The sequence below is a fragment of the Hemitrygon akajei genome, chromosome 5, assembly GCF_048418815.1.
Source record: "Hemitrygon akajei chromosome 5, sHemAka1.3, whole genome shotgun sequence".
Lineage (NCBI taxonomy): Eukaryota > Metazoa > Chordata > Chondrichthyes > Myliobatiformes > Dasyatidae > Hemitrygon > Hemitrygon akajei.
The window spans coordinates 82,212,061-82,230,369 of record NC_133128.1 but is presented as its reverse complement, the minus strand read 5'-3'; the positions used below and the strand labels follow the sequence as shown (position 1 = coordinate 82,230,369).

At 41.6% G+C, this 18,309-nt stretch overlaps 1 protein-coding gene across 1 annotated transcript in view; it reads left to right on the top strand.

Annotated features, from left to right (window-relative positions):
- wwc3 (WWC family member 3) overlaps positions 1-18,309 on the top strand; it is a 246,468-nt gene that overhangs the window by 106,524 nt on the left and 121,635 nt on the right. Inside the window, exon 2 of the mRNA XM_073045887.1 lies at positions 896-1,005. Coding sequence (XP_072901988.1) covers positions 896-1,005 — 110 coding nt within the window. The remainder of the gene's footprint in view (positions 1-895; positions 1,006-18,309) is intronic.

Here is an 18,309-nt window from a genome sequence, read left to right as displayed (position 1 = left end):
GAGTGATCTGCTCCTCGGGAGCTGGTTTGGCAAGAGATCATAGTGAGAAGCGCAATCATTCATGACAGTAGATGAAGAGGATATCTGCTCCATGGAACTAATGTTAATGGATGTGAGGCAGTTAAATAAAGATGTCTCACCAGTCCTGGAATGATTTACAGTATCTGCAGCTTTGTCCCAAAGCATTAACTGCGACAAAACCTTACAATTACAGGGCCAAATAGCTGCTGTCTTGGGGGAGGTGGCGGCTTAATTAAAAGAAATGGTGAAGATTTGTTGCATTCCTGAGATGATGCAAAAGTATGTTGGGTGCTGATGTAGAGCACGGAACTGATTACCCACTGTCCATTCAATGTGTGGCTTATGGACTTGGTCTGGATGGTTACTTATTATTGCAGAAGAGGAGCAGATTCTGTGGATCTGCAGAATGTCACAGCATAGAGCTGGTGTAGTTCTTAACATTGACCTTTGTTTTGTCAAGTCACACAGCTGTCTGCACATTGATCTTTGCAAAGGTAAACTAGGCCTCTACTAGGTCAGGCCCTGATGTTAAATTTAGAATGAGGACAATTTTGGCAGGCTAGCTCTCATATAAAGAATGGTGAAAATTTGAACCTTAACCTAAAATAGGGTCAGGAGTTTGAGGAGCAACTGCAAATATCTTACCTTTGATCAATAGTTATTTAAGGTTGGTTGAATTAAAATGTGGTTCAGAAATGATCTATTTGAATGCAGACAACACTTGGTGGAGGTTGAATGGTTATTTCTGCTCCTGTAAGGCAAAGGTATGTTTTTAATCACTTGCTTCTGTTGTATCTATTTGGAAGCTGGGTTGTTGGCCCCATCCACAAGACTGCAGATGTTTACTGTGCACTCCTTTCTTGCTTTTTTTTAGACTGACCAAGCCACTGACGTTTGCTGACTGTGTTGGTGACGAACTGCCACTGGGCTGGGAAGTGGTTTACGATCCACAGGCTGGTATCTACTATATCGACCACATCAACCGTGAGTATAAGTGTTCGTTCTACAAGTGGAGCACGGTGTTTCTGCACTGTGTTATAGTGGCACTGTGAGGGCCATAATGTTCAATTAGCATCCCCTCAGCTTTACCCCTCCTAAAGTGTTTACCCTTCTAGCTGTGAATGCTTGTCTCTTGTATCTTAGGACTGTCATTGACTTTGGATATATTATCCCATCACACACACATTTAAACTAATGAACAGTGTCCATTTACAGGTTGAGGATGATGACAGACCTCTGTCAATCTTAAAGGGATTCAGTCGGCTGGAAGCAGAGAAACCTTTTCCTCTGTTAGTTAAATCCAGAGCTTTCGGGACGGGGGTCTTAATTCAGAGCTAGATCATGTAGTCAAATCAGGATACACAGTTCCACATACAGGCTAGAGCAGTCTAGAATTCTACGTAAAACAGTATTAGAATCAATATCTTGTTTAATATCACCAGCATATGTCATGAAATATGTTGTTTTGTGGCAGCAATGCATTGCCTATTAAAAATACTGTAAATTATGATAAGAAATGTATATTCAATATTGTTGAAAGATTGGAGCGACTGGGCTTGTATACACTGGAATGTAGAAAGACGAGAGGGGATCTGATTGAAACATATAAGATTATTAAGGGATTGGACATGCTAGAGGCAGGAAACATGTTCCTGATGTTGGGGGAGATCCAGAACCAGAGGCCACAATTTAAGAATAAGGGGTAGGCCATTTAGAACGGAGTTCAGGAAAAACTTTTTCACCCAGAGAGTTGTGGATCTATGGAATGCTCTGCCTCAGAAGGCAGTGGAGGCCAATTCTCTGGATGCTTTCAAGAAAGAGTTAGATAGAGCTCTTAAAGATAGCAGAGTCAAGGGATATGGGGAGAAGGCAGGAAAGGGGTGCTGATTGTGGATGATCAGCCATGATCACATTGAGTGGCTCGAAGGGCCGAATGGCCTACTCCTGCACGTATCGTCTAATCAGTGTGTGTGTGTGTGTGTGTATATGTATCTCCCCATAGCCTCTGGATGTCCTAGAGTGTGTCCAACCTCCCATAAAATGTTCAACAAACTAGACAGCATCCTGGTAAACCTCCTCTCCAGCTTTTCCAGAACCTCCATATCCTCTTTGTCCCCATAAATATTTCAAAATTAAGATAGTTTTTTTTGTTGGGAATTGTGGATATGAAGTGGGTAAATAGAGTTAAGTACAGATCAACAATGATTTAATGGGAATGCCTGCAATACACTGATGGAGTGTTCATGTTTGTGCAGTTTGATGGTGTTTACCTCCTTGTATTGAGCCAAGAAGGATGGTGAGTTGAATGAGTTTCCAGCAAAGCAGGTTCTAAGGGCTGAATGACCTACTATTGTTCCTACTACTAATGGTTTTATGATCAGCTTCCTTATTAGTCAGCTGTATGTGAGTTGAATTGTTTACTCAAATCTAACCCCCCCCCCCACCAGAGCTGTGTTAGAACATCAGTGGATGTATATTTTTTTGAAAAATAACAATTTTTTGCTCTGTTCAGTTTTGACTCTGAACATTTTGCTCCTTTTTAAGTGGTTTAAGCAGGCTGCAATTAAAGAGGCTCCTTTGTTTATCCTTTTTGTAAATCATCACTTGAATTATTTTTGCCTAGTGCTGTAACATCTCTCCAAAAATTTGTTTTAGTATAGCTAAAATGATTTATTTACTTGGTACATTTTTAAAATAATGTGATGAATTTAATGTTTATGTTAATTTATTTCTCTTTCAAATTCGGAAGATTTCACTGTTTAAAATATTTCCTCCACAAAGTAAACCAAGTTTAAAATGTCAACCAGCCGTTCAATTTTCTTACACCTCAGCATTGTGCCTGTATGATGCCTAGATCAGTGCAGTGCATCAAGTCTGTTTGTCTGTCAGGACAAGATCCAAAATCAACTGAGTGACTTGGAATCAAGTTATTAAGTAATGGCATACTGTGTAAATGAGATTAGAAAAGGTTTCCTGCAAACCACTGACTGGCTTTCTTTTGTCATGCACTGTTAGACTTGACTCCAGGGTGTTGTGCGTCAGATGAGCTAATTTTCGTCTTGAGGATAATGGAAAGATCTTTTTTTAAGCACCTGCCCTCTTGGTCCATGTTCAATTACAAAGGGGTTCTCAAGTGTAGGAAGAGCGACAATATCAGAGTATCTTGCCTATGTGCTTGAGTGTATTTGCAATAATTGTGCATCTACCTGTGACAACAATTCAGTGAACCTGTCCCTTCCTCAGCCCATAGAGATCCTGGGGTTTATTGGTCATAGTTGTATGTCATGAAAATGCGATTTGTCTCAATGACCTAATTGTGCTCCTATATCTTCTGGTCTCATGGGAGCAGGCCCTTCACCCAACTTGGCCCAAGATGCCCATCCAAAGTAATCCCATTTGCCAGTATTTGGCCCATAACCTTCTAAACCTTTCCTATCCATGTACCAGTCCAACTGTCTTTTAAAAAGTTGTCAATATACCTGCTTCAAACAATTCCTCTGAAGGCTCCTTCCATGCATGTAGCACCATTTGTACATAAAGGAAAGTTGTCCCTCAAGTTCCTTTTAAATCTTTCTGCTTACACTTTAAACGTGCTCTTGAATGATTTTCCAACCTTTGGAAAGAGACTGTGTGCATTTACCCTATCTATGCCCCTCATGATTTTACACAGCTCTATAAGATCATCTCTTGTGTCTCCTATACCCTAGGGGGGAATAAACAAGTCCTAACCTGTCCAAGTTCTTCCAAGAATTCTAAACCTTGGACTTACCTTGTAAATCTTTTCTGCACCCTTTCCAGTTGAATGCCACCTTTCCTATAGCAGACACAATACAAAAAGTGCCACCCCACCAGCTTTTGGGGTGGGTTAGTGACAATCTGCCATTCTTTCTCCACCAATAGTTTTCAGCTGAAGGTGGTCACCATCTTTGGAGAACAACCTCACTTAATCAGGTGGCTTTGCATCCTGATGATGTTGTGAAATGTGGAAACCATTTTCTCTGATAGCTACCCACATGATTTTGGGGCAGGGGCCAAACATCAGGGTTCTAAATAACAAATACCCACAAAAACTTTTGTATCCTTGTGCACGAGAAGGAGCATTGCATTGTGGCTGTGACTGTATTCACCTCTGTGTCAAAATGATGTAAGGACATTGCTTCCTTGGTAGCAACCTCTGGGCAAATGAATGAACCTTGGCGATGCATAAATTGGAGCTGAGGGAATGCATCGAATAGGTTACTGAATAGCTTTCTCTGATGATCTTGCACAGGTCTGTAAGCCTTCTTAACATTAGAATTACTCTTATTTAGCCTTGTACAATCATCTTTGCTGTGTAGATGATGTGATAAGATGTGATTGAAAACATATTTCCTGATCTTGCCGAAACCAAACCTTATTTATCCTGCAACTGATTACAGCTGGATGTTTTTCCAGCCCTTACTGGGTCTCATTGTTTATAAAGATTTTTAAATCCACCTTTTGAAAATATGCCTTTATTTTGCAAACAGCTGCATTATTGGGCCAATCAGTCTGCATTTGTGAAAAAACATCGCGGTAAAAGGCATGTTGAATGTCATCGTAAGCATCAGTCTTTTGAGTTTTAATTGCCTAGGGGTAAGAGTGAGTGGGTGGATGGGGAAGAGGGTGAGCAGTTCAGGTAATCAAGAATGTGATAACATCCTGAACTGGTGTTCATATAAAAGTCACAGCACTACTGCTATCGGTGAACAGCTGGCTACACAATTAGGCACTGGATCCCATAACTGATTTGCAATGGCAGGTCGAGAAAGAAGGAAGCTGCTGGAGGCCACAGTCTTGTACCTTGCTGCTCCATGACCTCGTGAGCCCATACATAGTTTTCAGAGGAAGTCAATGTGCCCTTACATGAAAGTTTTGTTTTTGAAAGTTTGCACGTACATCAGATAGATGTTACAACTTTGTTCTGCTGCATATTTACATAATCACCCATTCAATATTTCCTCCTTCCCTTCATTTGTACATTCCCAGTCATCCGGCTCGATATCTTGTCATGCAAACGTTATTGCTAAAGATATTCAGCAATTGATAAGTTCTGCTGCCTCATAAGTAAAAAGTTGTTGTTTTTCCTTTTCCGTGCCTTGTGGCGCATCAGGTGGCAAACTTGTCACTTCTTTAGTATTTTTGTCTGTTTTTTTTATGAGGCTGAGTTGCTAGCTCAATGTTCAACCCAACACGGATGGAAAGTGAGCAAGTAGCTGGCCGGATTTGAACCTGGGGCCACCCGCCTCAAACAGGCCAGTGTGGATGCCACTACACCATTGGCCGGCTATCATAAGTAATTAAGATGGTTTCATTTCTTGTTCATTTACTATGCATGTAATCTACGTTCCTTTTGTTTCTAATTTTATGCATTCATTAAAGATACAGAAATATTTATCATAGTCATACAGCAAAGAAACAGGCTTTTCAGGGTCCACTGAGTCTATGCCAATCATCAAGTACTGATTACACTAACCCTACAATAATCTCACTTCTATTCCCCACATCCATGTAAAGCACTTAATGGTAAATTCAGAAAGGAAGCTGAAGGGTAAAGCCAGACCAGAAGGAACAGCCTGGTGTTAAGGGAGACAGGAATAGGGCTCCGACTTGGAGTACTGGAACTTGTTCCTCTGTTAGGTCAGTGCTGATTCATATTCAACTCAAAATACAAGCCTTGCTATCCATTGCAACAAAAGTTAGTCGATCTCTGCTTCAAAAACTTCAGTTGATGCCTTAGTCTCTGCAGCTTTATGGGGAGCAAGTCCCGGTTTCCACTAAGATTACGAGGGATAATTGATAAGTTCATGGCCCAAAGTAGAAGGAGTCAATTTTAGAAAACCTAGCACATTTATTTTTTCAACATAGTCCCCTCCTACATTTACACACTTAGTCCAGCGGTCGTGGAGCATACGGATTCCTTCTTTGTAGGAGTGGTCCACAACAGGGGTGATTGATAAGTTCGTGGCCTAAGGTAGATGGAGGTGAGTTATTAATTTCAAACTTTCTGCATTATCACTCAGAGTTGAACTGCACATGCATGTAAATGAGAGCGTCTTGGACCTCCAGGTGGTCCACGGCAGGGGTGATTGATAAATTTGTGGCCTAAGGTAGGAGATGAGGTATACAGCTCTTGTTACGTGCACATGCAGTTCAACCCTTTGAGTGAAAATGCAGAAAGTTTGAAGTTAGTAACTCATCTCCTTCCACCTTGGGCCACAAACTTATCAATCACCCCTCCTGTGGACCACTTCTGGAGGTCCAAGGTGCCGACTTCTACAAAGAAGGGATCCATATGCTCCACGACCGTTGGACTAAGTGTGTAAATGTAGGAGGGGACTATGTTGAATAATAAATGTGCTAGGTTTTCTAAAATTGACTCCTCCTAACTTAGGCCATGAACTTATCAATCACCCCTTGTACCTCCTCCCTTTCTTTCGTTACAGCTGTGAGCTAAAAGCCTTCAGGTCCTGATTGACTTCATCCAAGGATCTTTACAGAATTGGCTGGTGAAACGATGCATTCATTTTAATTTTGCTAAATTCCTTAGATTTAGGGAAGATTCCATTGGATCAAAAACTAAAATTTGAATTTCTGCAGTTTAATTCAAGAAGTGAGGGAGGCAGAAAGGGGGAAATTTTCGTGCAGCTGGTTTGACATCTGTAAAGGGGAAAGTGTTAGAAGCAGTTTTTAAAGATGCTATCTTAGGTCACTAGGAAAGATTCAAGGTGTTTGTGCCAAGTACCATGGATTATGAAAGAGAAATCGCATTTAAACATCTTACTGGAGTTCTGTTGGAGGAAGTGGAACCAGTGGTTAGATATCAAGAAGATATTTCAGGAGTTGCCAGATCAAAACTTATCGTAGAAACTTGTTACAGAAAAAATAAGGTGTTGCCTAGTTGACACAAAGATGAGACAAAACCTCTCTCAGAATATCTTTGGAATTGTCTTCCATTTTGATGTGAGTCACTAATGGATTTTAATGCACGTAATTGAGAGGTTACAGTGAGTGAACAGGAATGTGGAGCTGAGGCTGCAGTTACATCAGTTGTGGTCACATTGAATGACCAAGGACCCAAATGCTTTTTCTAGGTGAAGCAGCGGCTTATTCATACTAATCTATTGTACTGTGTGTGCAGCTCACAACGTCCTTCCCTCTACACTGCTGCTTGCATTGCACCTCCTTTTGCCCACATGGGTGACCCCGAAATTGCAGTCGTTGCCACTCTGATTCTTGACCTGACTCTTGGCTGACACCTTTGTCTTTGGCTTGCTCACACTGGTTTGGTGACCACCATCTCATCTTGTGATTTAGCACATTACAGTTCTTGGGCCTCTTTACTGATTTCAGCCATTTCAGATAAATAGCCAATCCAGTCATAACTCTCACATCCTGCATTCATTTTCTTTCTTTCTTCCTTTCTTTCTTTTCTCTTCCAAACATATCTTTCTCTCTCTGCTGGTGCCATCATCTCTTGCATCATCCAGGGCCACCCTATCAGCGATTCTCTTTCTCACCTGTTTGTTCTGTAACCTAAACCTCGTTTCATTCCCAACTCCCGCACTTTTAATGAAAGGTCATATATTGGAGCCATTATCTTTTTCCTCCGATGCTGTCTAACTTGCTGATTACTTTCACCATTCTGTTATGATCTATTGGTGAACAATGGCCATGAACACCCTAACACCATGTCTGGATCCATCACCAGCAGACAGTATACCTCTATCCCCCATTCAGTTTCTAGAAGAGATAGTTCAGAATCCATCAGCTTGAAGCAAATAAAAATCTGTGTATACAACCTGACCTCATAATTCAACCTCCTCCTATTTGGTGTATTTTAACTTCTCTTCCAATATGCCTTCTCTTGAAAATATGCAGGTAGACTCTAATCAAAACTGTATACTGCTGAAGCTAACCTAGGCCTCTTTAAATAAAGCCCAACATTTCATTCATCCCTTTGAAATTTTTTTTAAATCTGTCCAGTAACTTTCAGTGAAATATCTTTACTCCAGTACTCAGTTACTGGAACTATCCCTTGCTCCCACAAAAGTTTTCATTACCTTACACAAAGTGATAACCTGTCACTGAGGTGGGTGAAGGACTTTCACTTGTACATCAATTATTGATTCATTAGTTATCATTCTTGCTGTTAAAACATTTTCCTGCATTCCCCAGTAAATGAAAGTAATAAGTGGACTACTTATACTAGCTTATCACTTCAAAGCTAAGCTGACTCAGGCTTTAGAGGACATGACCTTTGGCTGATGTTGTGAAATGCAGACACGCACACACCGAGACTAGTACAATCCAGTAAGTCTCTAAGGTTGAAGTCTCGGACCGCCAAGCTGACAATCAGAGTTGGTTCTTGTCCGCGAGCACTGTCGCTTTCTTCACTGTCTCAAGACAGTAACCACCACTCACTTTCTTTCTAAGTTATGGCTAAAATAACTTCGGTGACTGAACTAACCTAATATAGCAATCAATTTTTTTGTAGATGGCTTTAAAACGCTGATCAGTATATGCATGCCAGATAACTGTCCCTTGCTATTTTCTGTTGCATACCTGTTTATCAGACTTGTGTTGAGGTGAATTCAAGAGAGAAACCTCATGAGGAACCTTGAGTAAGACAGTCCATGTGAAGGGATACTAGCTAGGGGTTGAATTACCAACAGATGTTTTATACAGAAAGTTCTTTACCCAGAGAGATGTCAGAATGTAGAAGATGCTAATACAAGGGATGGGTGAGAAAAATAGTAAAAATCTGAAAAGGAAGCTGGATAATCACAGAAGGAAGAAAGGAAATGCTGTTAAGGACCATTAATGGAGATTGAGAAAATGCCTGTGTGGTGTCACACCTCCAGAGCAACTTGTTCTTTTGTAAAACTGAGTTGATCTATTAGATCTTGCACAGAAATAAGACTTTAATTGGAATTAACTAGTAAATTATTTCCATTGTGTTATTGTTGCTCCTTTATGGGAAACACTTTATTTTTGTCCAGAGGCACCTGTATTTTCTACTGTTGGACATGCCAATATAAGGAATGAAGGTTCTGGTTGGAATGCTGTGCTTTGATTGGAAGAAAGTACTTGGATATTATAAGAGTGTATATTGGACGTTGCCACAAGATGGAATTAACTGGGCTGCTGTGAGTATAAGGACCCTTAGTTAGTGTAAGGAATCTCCTCTGTGGTGTAAGCTTTTCCTTCCAAATGAACAAGTTGAGAGGTAGCTATTTCCAGTGTCAGATATAGAAGGGATTTGGGATGGAAAGTGACTTGGATGGAGAGTCAACAAATCAGGGATGAGATACTAGAAACAGAAACATAGAAAACCTACGGCACAATATGGGCCCTTTGGCCCAACATGTGCTTACTTTAGAAATTACCTAGGGTTACCCATAGCCCTCTATTTTTCTAAGCTCCATGTACCTATCCAGGAGTCCCTTAAAAGCCTACAGTCATTGATGGGATCCCGTATGCCTTCTTAACCACACAGTCAACCTGCGCAGCAGCTTTGAGTGTCCTTTGGACTCAAACCCCAAGATCCCTCTGATTCTCCACACCACCAAGAGTCTTACCATTAATACTATATTCTGTCATCATATTTGACTTACCAAAATGAACCAGTTCACACTTATCTGGGTTGAACTCCATTTGCCACTTCTCAGCCCAATTTTGCATCCCATTGATGTCCTGCTGTAACCTCTGACAGCCCTCCACACTACCCACAACACCCCCAACTTTTGTGTCATCAGCAAATGTACTAACCCATCCCTCCACTTCCTCATCCAGCTCATTTATAAAAATCACAAAGCGAAGGGGTCCCAGAATGGATCCCTGAGGCACATCACTGGTCACCAATCTCCATGCAGAATATGACCTGTCTACAACCACTCTTTGCCTTCTGTGGGCAAGCCAATTCTAAATCTACAAAGCAATGTACCCTTGGATCCCATGCCTCCTTACTTTCTCAATAAACCTTGCACGGTGTTAGTATATGACGGGTGAATGGGAAGTTATGTTATGTTCAGAGCAGGAATTGTGAGAAGAATGGGGGGCAGACTCATCTGTGACTTGGAGTTACAGATTGCTTGGTGGCAACAATAGAGGAGAGCCGTGGCCAGGCAGGAAGGCAGCATTTGGAAGTGAAGGTGTGTAGATGACCATACAAGACCATGATGTCTGTTTGGTCATGCACATGGATGACAAAGATGTGCTCGCAAATGAAGGAACACTTGCTGGCAAATATCGAAAACTGATAATACTTACCTGCTGACAGAGTCCGGGGAGTCAGAATTACATTTAAGGTGAGATGAACCCTGAGGGGTGAGATAGCGAGAGAGTTGGAGTAGTTCAGCTTGTTAGAAGGCAGTGAAGGGTGCCTTGATGGACACCATCAAAGATGCAAACACAAGAAAATCTGCAAAACATTTCCGTAGGTGCTGCCTGACCTGCTGAGTTCCTCCAGCATCTTGTGTGTTACCATCAAAGATACAAAGTCAACTGTTGAGGGAAGTTATGGATTAGCTCCGAGGAAGTTGAGCATGAGATTGAAACTGGCGAGTAGGGGTTTCAAGAAATGAAGAGTTATGGTCTGGTTCTGAGAGAGCAGACTATCTAAGAAAGTTGTATTAAAAGCAGTAAAGAGGACTGGATAGCTAAATCATTGAAAATACTTTGAGCAGAATATTGAACAATTTCCCATTACAATATTAAGTAGTCTATTGTGGGAATCTTTTATTTCTGCTCAAGCCCAGGGATCTTTTATGCAATATACCAATGTTTCTTCATCCCTTTTATTATTTCCTTACAGTGCAGTCTCAGAAGTAATTGGCCTATCCCTTCAAAGCAATCCCATTCCCTCACTCATTTCCCTGTAATTTATACTCTTTGTATTTTTCTTTACTCTTTGCATTCCAGCCCCCCGATTCTCCCACCAACACTAGGGTCAATTATACTACTGACCAGCAAATCTTTGGGATGTGCGAGGAAACTAGAGCAGGAAACCGGATCCTTGTGCGGTCAAGAGGAAAATGTGCAAACTCCAAAGAAGCAATGTCAGAGATCGGGACTGAAGCGAGGTCTTTGAAGCTACGAGACTGGGCCTCTGTGCTTTCTGCCATTTCATCACTGTTTATGAAATTCTTTGCATGTTTCATGCACTTTTGTTTCTGTGACACGTTTGACAGCCGTACATCGTAGAAACTGGCCACTTGAACCACCGTGTCTGTGAGGGCCTTCAAGCACCATTTATAAGGCCCCATTCCTTTTCTCTCCACTCCATTCCCCTCAACGGCCCCAAGGATCCACCACTAACACACACTGGCAGCAACTTACAATAGCCAATTAACCCAGACTAAACCACATTTTTTTTTGGAATGTGGGAGGAAGTGAAGAGCCAGAGTGTGATTGGGATCTTGCTACAAAAGAATAAAATTCTCTACACTCGCTACCCACCAGTGCATTTTTTTTGTGAGTTGTTACTGTGTAAATGAAAAGTAATCTTCTGCATCAGCAAATCAAGTTTGAACAAACTATGGCTCATAACATGAGGTCCAGAAAGAATGTGAATGGTATGCAGCTGCAGCATGTGAAGTTAGTCGAGCAGAGTTGAGAAAGGGGTGCTGGGTTCTTTTATGTGAAACCACAGGCAGGCTTTTCCCCCCAATCCCTGCAGTGTTCAATGGAGGATAATAATGCATGGCATATCTACCGAATATCCTAGATAAACTTAGCACAGATTCCTTCAGAAAAATGTCAGAATCAGGTTTAATATCACTGACATATATTGTGAAGTCTGTTGTCTTGTGGCAGCAGTACAATACAATATATGAAATGGCAGAGAGAGAAGTGAACAGATTTTCTGTTTTTAGCAAGAACTCTAGGGAAAATTTCTCCCTATTCATTGTAATAGTGAAGTGACTGTTGGTGTTTCACTTCATTGTCATCACTGCCACCTTTTTTTAAAAAGTAGAAATGATTCACTATAAAATGTAATTTCTGTGTGTTGTAATTGCTAATCTCCTGATCTGTTGCTTGAGATGAGCTGTTATGCTGTAAAAGCCAAATTCCAGTGCTGCCGGCCAAGGTGAAGGAAGTAATATTATTGCTCCTTGAGGAATGGAATACATGAATTATTGTGAGGGATACATAAATAATTAGTGCGAAAATAGTGAGGTAGTGTTCCTGGGTTAGTTCATCATCCATTCACAAGTCAGATGGTGGAGGAGGAAGAAGCAATTTCTGAAACATTGAGTGTGTATCTTTGGGCTCCTATACCCCCAGCAACTATGAGAAGAGGGCATGTCCTGGGTCATTGGGGTCCTTGATGTTGGATGCCACCATTTTGAGGCATCGCCTTTTGAAGGTGCCCTGAATACTGGGGAGATTAGTGTCCATGATGGAGCTGGCTGAGTTTGGAACTTTCTGCAGTTTTCTCCCCACCCTCTGCAGTGACCCCTCTGTACCAGACAGTGATGCAATCTGCTAGAATGCCTTCCATGGTACATCTGTAGAAATTTGCTAGAGTCTTCAGTGACATACCAAATTTTCTGAAACTTCTAATGAAGTATAGCAGCTGTTGTGCCTTCTTTGTAATTGTATCAGTGTGTTTGCCCCTGGATAGATCATCTGAGATGTTAACCCCAAACACTGAAACTGCTCATCCTTTTCACTGCTAATCCCTCAATGAGAACTGGTGTGTCGTCCTGCAACTTACCCCCCCTAAAGTCTGCAATCGGTTCCTTAGCATTGCTGAGCAAAGAACGCGAGGTGGTTGTGGTGACACCAGTCAACTATCTGATCCATCTCACTCCTGTACATCACCTCCATCACCATCTGAGATTCTGCCAATAGTGGTGTCATCAGTAAATTTATAGATGGTGGTTGACGTGTCTAATTACAGTCGTGAGTGTGGAGAGAGTAGAACAATGGGCTAAGCTCACATCCTTGACGTGCACTTGGTGTTGATTATTAGCGAGGAGTTTTTATTTCTGATCTGCACAGACTGCGATGTCCTAGTGAGGAAGTCAACGATTCAGGTGCAGAGGGAGGTACAGAGGTCCAGGTTTTGAAGCTTGTTGATTAGTACTGAGGGGATGGTGTTGAACACTGAGCTGTAACCAATAAAAGGCAGCCTGATATAGGCAGTCCATCCAGGTAAATCTTTCAACCAGCATGATATCTTGGAAGCCTCACCTCACCACATTTGTAATGAGCATAGATAGATAGATACTTTATAAATCCCAAAGGAAATTTCAATGTCACAGAAGCATCACATGTGCACAGATATACAAATATTAGGAATAAGAAAGAATTAAAAAAAAGTTACCTCAAATAGTTAACATGAGAGGGTCATCACTTCCCTGGCTATAGGTTGACTCTTTATAGAGCCTAATGGCCGAGGGTAAGAATGACCTCATGTAGCACTCTTTGGAGGAGTGCAGTCATCTTAGTCTATTACTAAAAATGCTCCATTGATCAGCCAAGGTGGCATGCAGAGAGTGAGAAACATTGTCCAGAATTGCCAGAATTTTCCATAGGGTCTTTTGCTCTACCACAGCTTCCAGTGTGTCCAGTTTGACTTCCATAACAGAGCCAGTCTTTTTAATCAGTTTATTGAGCCTGTTGGCATCAGCTGTGTTGATACCATTGCCCCTGAACACCACTGCATAGAAGATTGTACAGGCAACAACATGTGAAGGAGAGGCCTGCATTTTCCAAAGGACCTCAGTCTCCACTGGAAGCAAGATGAAGGGAGGGGAGACACTTTGAGGAGGAAGGGATTATTCCAGAATTTGGACCATGATAGGTATGTGCTACATGGCTAATCATGATTTTATTTCAACACTGGTTCAATTTTTCTTAAGGGAAGTACTTTTTCAGTATCCAGTGAATAAAGGAAAACTAGTGTCACAAGTTTGAACATTGCAATAAGTAAATACCCTGCATGTGCTACCATCATTGGAACTGAGAATTAAACATTGGGGTATGTAGGTGAGGGTCTGCATGTGGTGGAACAGGGGTCAGTAATGCAGGGAAATCTTGCTCACAGAGACAAGTTTTACAGTGCCCTCGCCTGAGTAGTGATCAATCAGCAAATGCAAAATGCTTAAAATCAAGTACTTTTGTAGAATCGTATTTCTAGGTCATAATAGCAATTTGTAAATAACTACGGTGAAAAGGCTTCGATTGTCTCTTTTTTAAAAGTCTCCACAATCCAAGTTTTCCATAACAAAAGAAGGAGTTTTCAATAACTGTGTCATTGGAAGTATGGCAGCCAACCTCTGCATAGCAAGCTCTCACTAACAGCAGTTGTGAGGAAGTTGGCAGAGTGTAAATTTTGACCAGTGCAACTGTAGGAAACCCCAGCTTATAAAGTCATCACATGTATCTTTAATCCCCATCTACTCAGTTTCTTCATCTTAAAGGTGGCACCTCCACTTCCTCTGTGCTGCACGTTGCAGTTATCTATTAGAAGCCAAAATATTGAACCAGTTGCTTAGCATACATTTGAGACCATGGTTATTTATATGCTGCTTTAAACTTACTGCCCAGCATACCATCAGCCCACAGGCTGAGGACCATCACGCATCCAGTTGTTCCCCCAGGACTTAATTGCCCAGAACCGACCACCAGCATCACACTCGCAGGTCCCTGATTCACCGCTCCCCTCATCTCCTTTATCTCCTGACAAAAGGAACGTTTTATTGAAACTAATTAACAGCTTCCTAAACAGAGAATAATTGACAAAAATGCTTGCTGAGTCCTTCAGTAACAATTAAATGTCATACCTGAGGGAAAAATGCCCAATACCAGAGAGCATTAAGGGGGATGTGAGGGATAAGTTTTTTTTACTGAGTCTTGGATGTCTGGAATGCACTTCCTGGTATGGTGGTAGAGGCAAATACAGTAGAGGCTCTTAAGAGATGTTTGGACAGGCACATGGATGTGAAGAAAATGGAGGGATAAGGACGTGGTGTGGGTAGGAGAGATCAGTGTTTGGGTATTTTTGATTTGCTTTTCAGCTGGTCCAGCACAACATTGTGGGCTGAATGGCCTGTTCCTGTGCTGTACTCTTCTATGTTAATACCACACTGTTGTGGGTGACTGACGTGAACATGAACCAGAACTGTTGGTAACACAAGTGAAGTACTGATTTAAGAGTGGCTAGTATAATTTTATTTTTCCCAGGGTGGTTAATCTCGATGTTAGAAGTTTGTGATAGTCAAGCATCTTTTGCTGATGAGGCAAAGAGTATGCTTAAATCCTACGCCCCTCCCCCCACCTGTAGATTATATTATGATGGACCTGTAACACAACATTTTAACCACTCTGCCATCCATTGCTTAGTACACCTTCCAATGATGTCAATCCTACATCATAAGGTGCAAAGGTTTCTTCATTAATGATATGGTAACAAATTAATTTGTACTGTCTCTTTCCTCCCAACTCCACTCTGATTTGAATGTTGTCATACTATGCATGCTAGACTTCTGATTCATATCAGTATAGTCATCCCAGCTGCACTTGTGGCCAAGATGACTCGGAGTGCTTGCATTCTTTTGCTACCAGACAGAGAATGAGACCAGAATCCTGCCCGTTGTACATTTATCCTCTGCCTCACCTCTCTGTCTCTCCCCAGAAGGCGCGCTTAATGGCAGATACAGCTGTTAGATATTTGAACACTTTCCTGGCGTGAAAACTAAAACTTGGTGTTCTCTTATTTATAATTTTATTCAATCAGTAACAATTTGACTTGTTGGTCTTAACCATATGACAATTACAGCACGGAAACAGGCCATCTCGGCACTTTTAGTCTGTGCCGAATGCTTACTCTCACCTCGTCCCACCTACCTGCACTCAGCCTTCCTCCATTCCTTTCCTGTCCATATACCTATCCAATTTTTTTAAAGTGACGACATCGAACCTGCCTCTACCACTTCTACTGGATGCTCGTTCCACACAGCTTCCACTCTCTGAGTAAAGAAGTTTCCCCTCGTGTTACCCCTAAACTTTTGCCCCTTAACTCTTAACTCATGTCCTCTTGTTTGAATCTCCCCTACTCTCAATGGAAAAAGCCTATCCACGTCAACTCTATCTATCCCCCTCATAATTTTAAATACCTCTATCAAGTCCCCCCTCAACCTTCTACACTCCAAAGAATAAAGACCTAACTTGTTCAACCTTTCTCTGTAACTTAAGCGCTGAAACCCAGGTAATATTCCAGTAAATCTCCTCTGTACTCTCTCTATTTTGTTGACACCTTTCCTATAATTCGGTGACCAGAACTGTACACAATACTCCAAATTTGGCCTTACCAATGCCTTGTACAATTTTAACATTACATCCCAACTCCTATACTCAATGCTCTGATTTATAAAGGGTAGCATACCAAAAGCTTTCTTCACCACATGAGATTCCACCTTCAGGGAACTATGCACCGATATTCCTAGATCTAGAATAGATCTATTCCTAGGTCTTGGGTACTTTTGTGCGAGTTGGTGTTTCTGCTGTTCATTCCGCTCATAATGAGACAACGTGGCCTGTTTATAGAATTAGCATACAGGCAACTGAGTCCTTTCCAAGTTCAAAGTAAAATTTATTATCAGGGTACATACTTGTCACCATATACTGCCCTGAGATTCTTTTTCTGCGGGCATACTCAGCAAATCTATTAACCAGTAAACATCAAGACCTGTTAACTGTAAGCAAACTGTGCAAATGCAGATATAAATAAATAGCAATAATTAACAAGCATGAATTAACAATATAGCAAAGTCCTCAAATGTGAGTAGCTATCCCCTTTTTTTCAAGACTCTGATGGTTGAGGGGTAGTAACTGTTCTTGTATCTGGTGGTGTGAGTCCTGAGGCCCCTGTACCTTCTACTTGATGGCAGCAGTGAGAAAACAGTCTGGCCTGGTTGGTGAGGATAACCGATGATGGATGCTGCTTTTCTATGGCAACCTTTCATGTAGATGTCCTCAATGGTTGGGTGAGTTTTACCTGTGATGTACTGGGCCGAATCCACTACCTTTTGTAAAATTTCCTGCTGAAAGCCATTGGTGTTCCCATACCAGGCTGTAATGCAGCCAGTCAGTTAGAAGTTTACCAGGGTTTTCGATGATATGCCAAACCTTCACAGACCGTGCTTTCTTTGTAATTACAATGATATGTTGGATCCAGGACAGGGCCTCTGAGATAGTGACACCCAGGAATTTAAAGTTACTGACCCTCTCCACCTCTGATCCTTTGATGATTACTGGCTCATGGACCTCTGGTTTCCCTCTCCAGAAGTCTACTATGAGTTTCATGGTCTTATTGACAGTGAGAGGGAGGTTGTTGTTGTTATGTCACTCAGCCAAGTTTTCAATCTCCCTCCTGTATGCTGATTCATTACCCCCTTTGATACAGCCCACAACAATTGTGTGGTCAGCAAACTTGTGCGTGGTGTTGGAGGTGTACTGAGCCACATGGTCATAGGTATAAAGCGAGTAGAACAGGGAGCTAAGTACACATCCCTGTGGTGTTCCTGTGCTGATGGAGATTGTGGAGGAGATGTTTTAGCCAATCTGAACTGACTGGGGTCAACAAGTGAGGAAATCCAGGATCCATTTGCACGAAGATGTATTGAGGCCTAGGTCATGGAGTTTTACTGATTGGTTTTGAGGTGACGATGATATTAAATGCCAATCTGTAATCGATGAAGAGCATCCTGAGGTAGCAACCTTTGCCGTCCAGGTGTTCCAGGGTTGTGTGAAGAGCCAACAAGTTAGCATCTGCTGTAGACCTGTTGCTTCGGTAGGTGAATTGGAGCAGATCCAAGTCACTATTCAGACAGGAGCTGAGATGCTTCTACTTGCTTCTACTTGACAGCCCAGCATTTCTTTGGGATCTCATCAGCTCACAGGCTGAGGACCATCTCCCAGGACTGATCACTAGTCTGCTGCTCATGTGATGTGGGCATCACTGGCATGGCCCATAGTTATTGCCCCTCCCCAATTACTCTTTTAGAAGGTAAGTTGAAGGTACCAGCACAGTGCTGTGGCATTAAAGCTGTGGAATTTTGACTCTCTAGTGATGAGTAATTGGTTTATTCACATACATAAATGGGATATTTTAGAAATCTTCCTTTATTTATGCAGGCAGCAGGTTTCTTTAAATATTTGTCCATAGGTTAGCACCCAATAAGGTTCATTAGAGTGAATGTTGTTTTAAATATTTGAGATGAGGTGAAGGAGGCAGTTTTTCCAAATGATCCATATGCT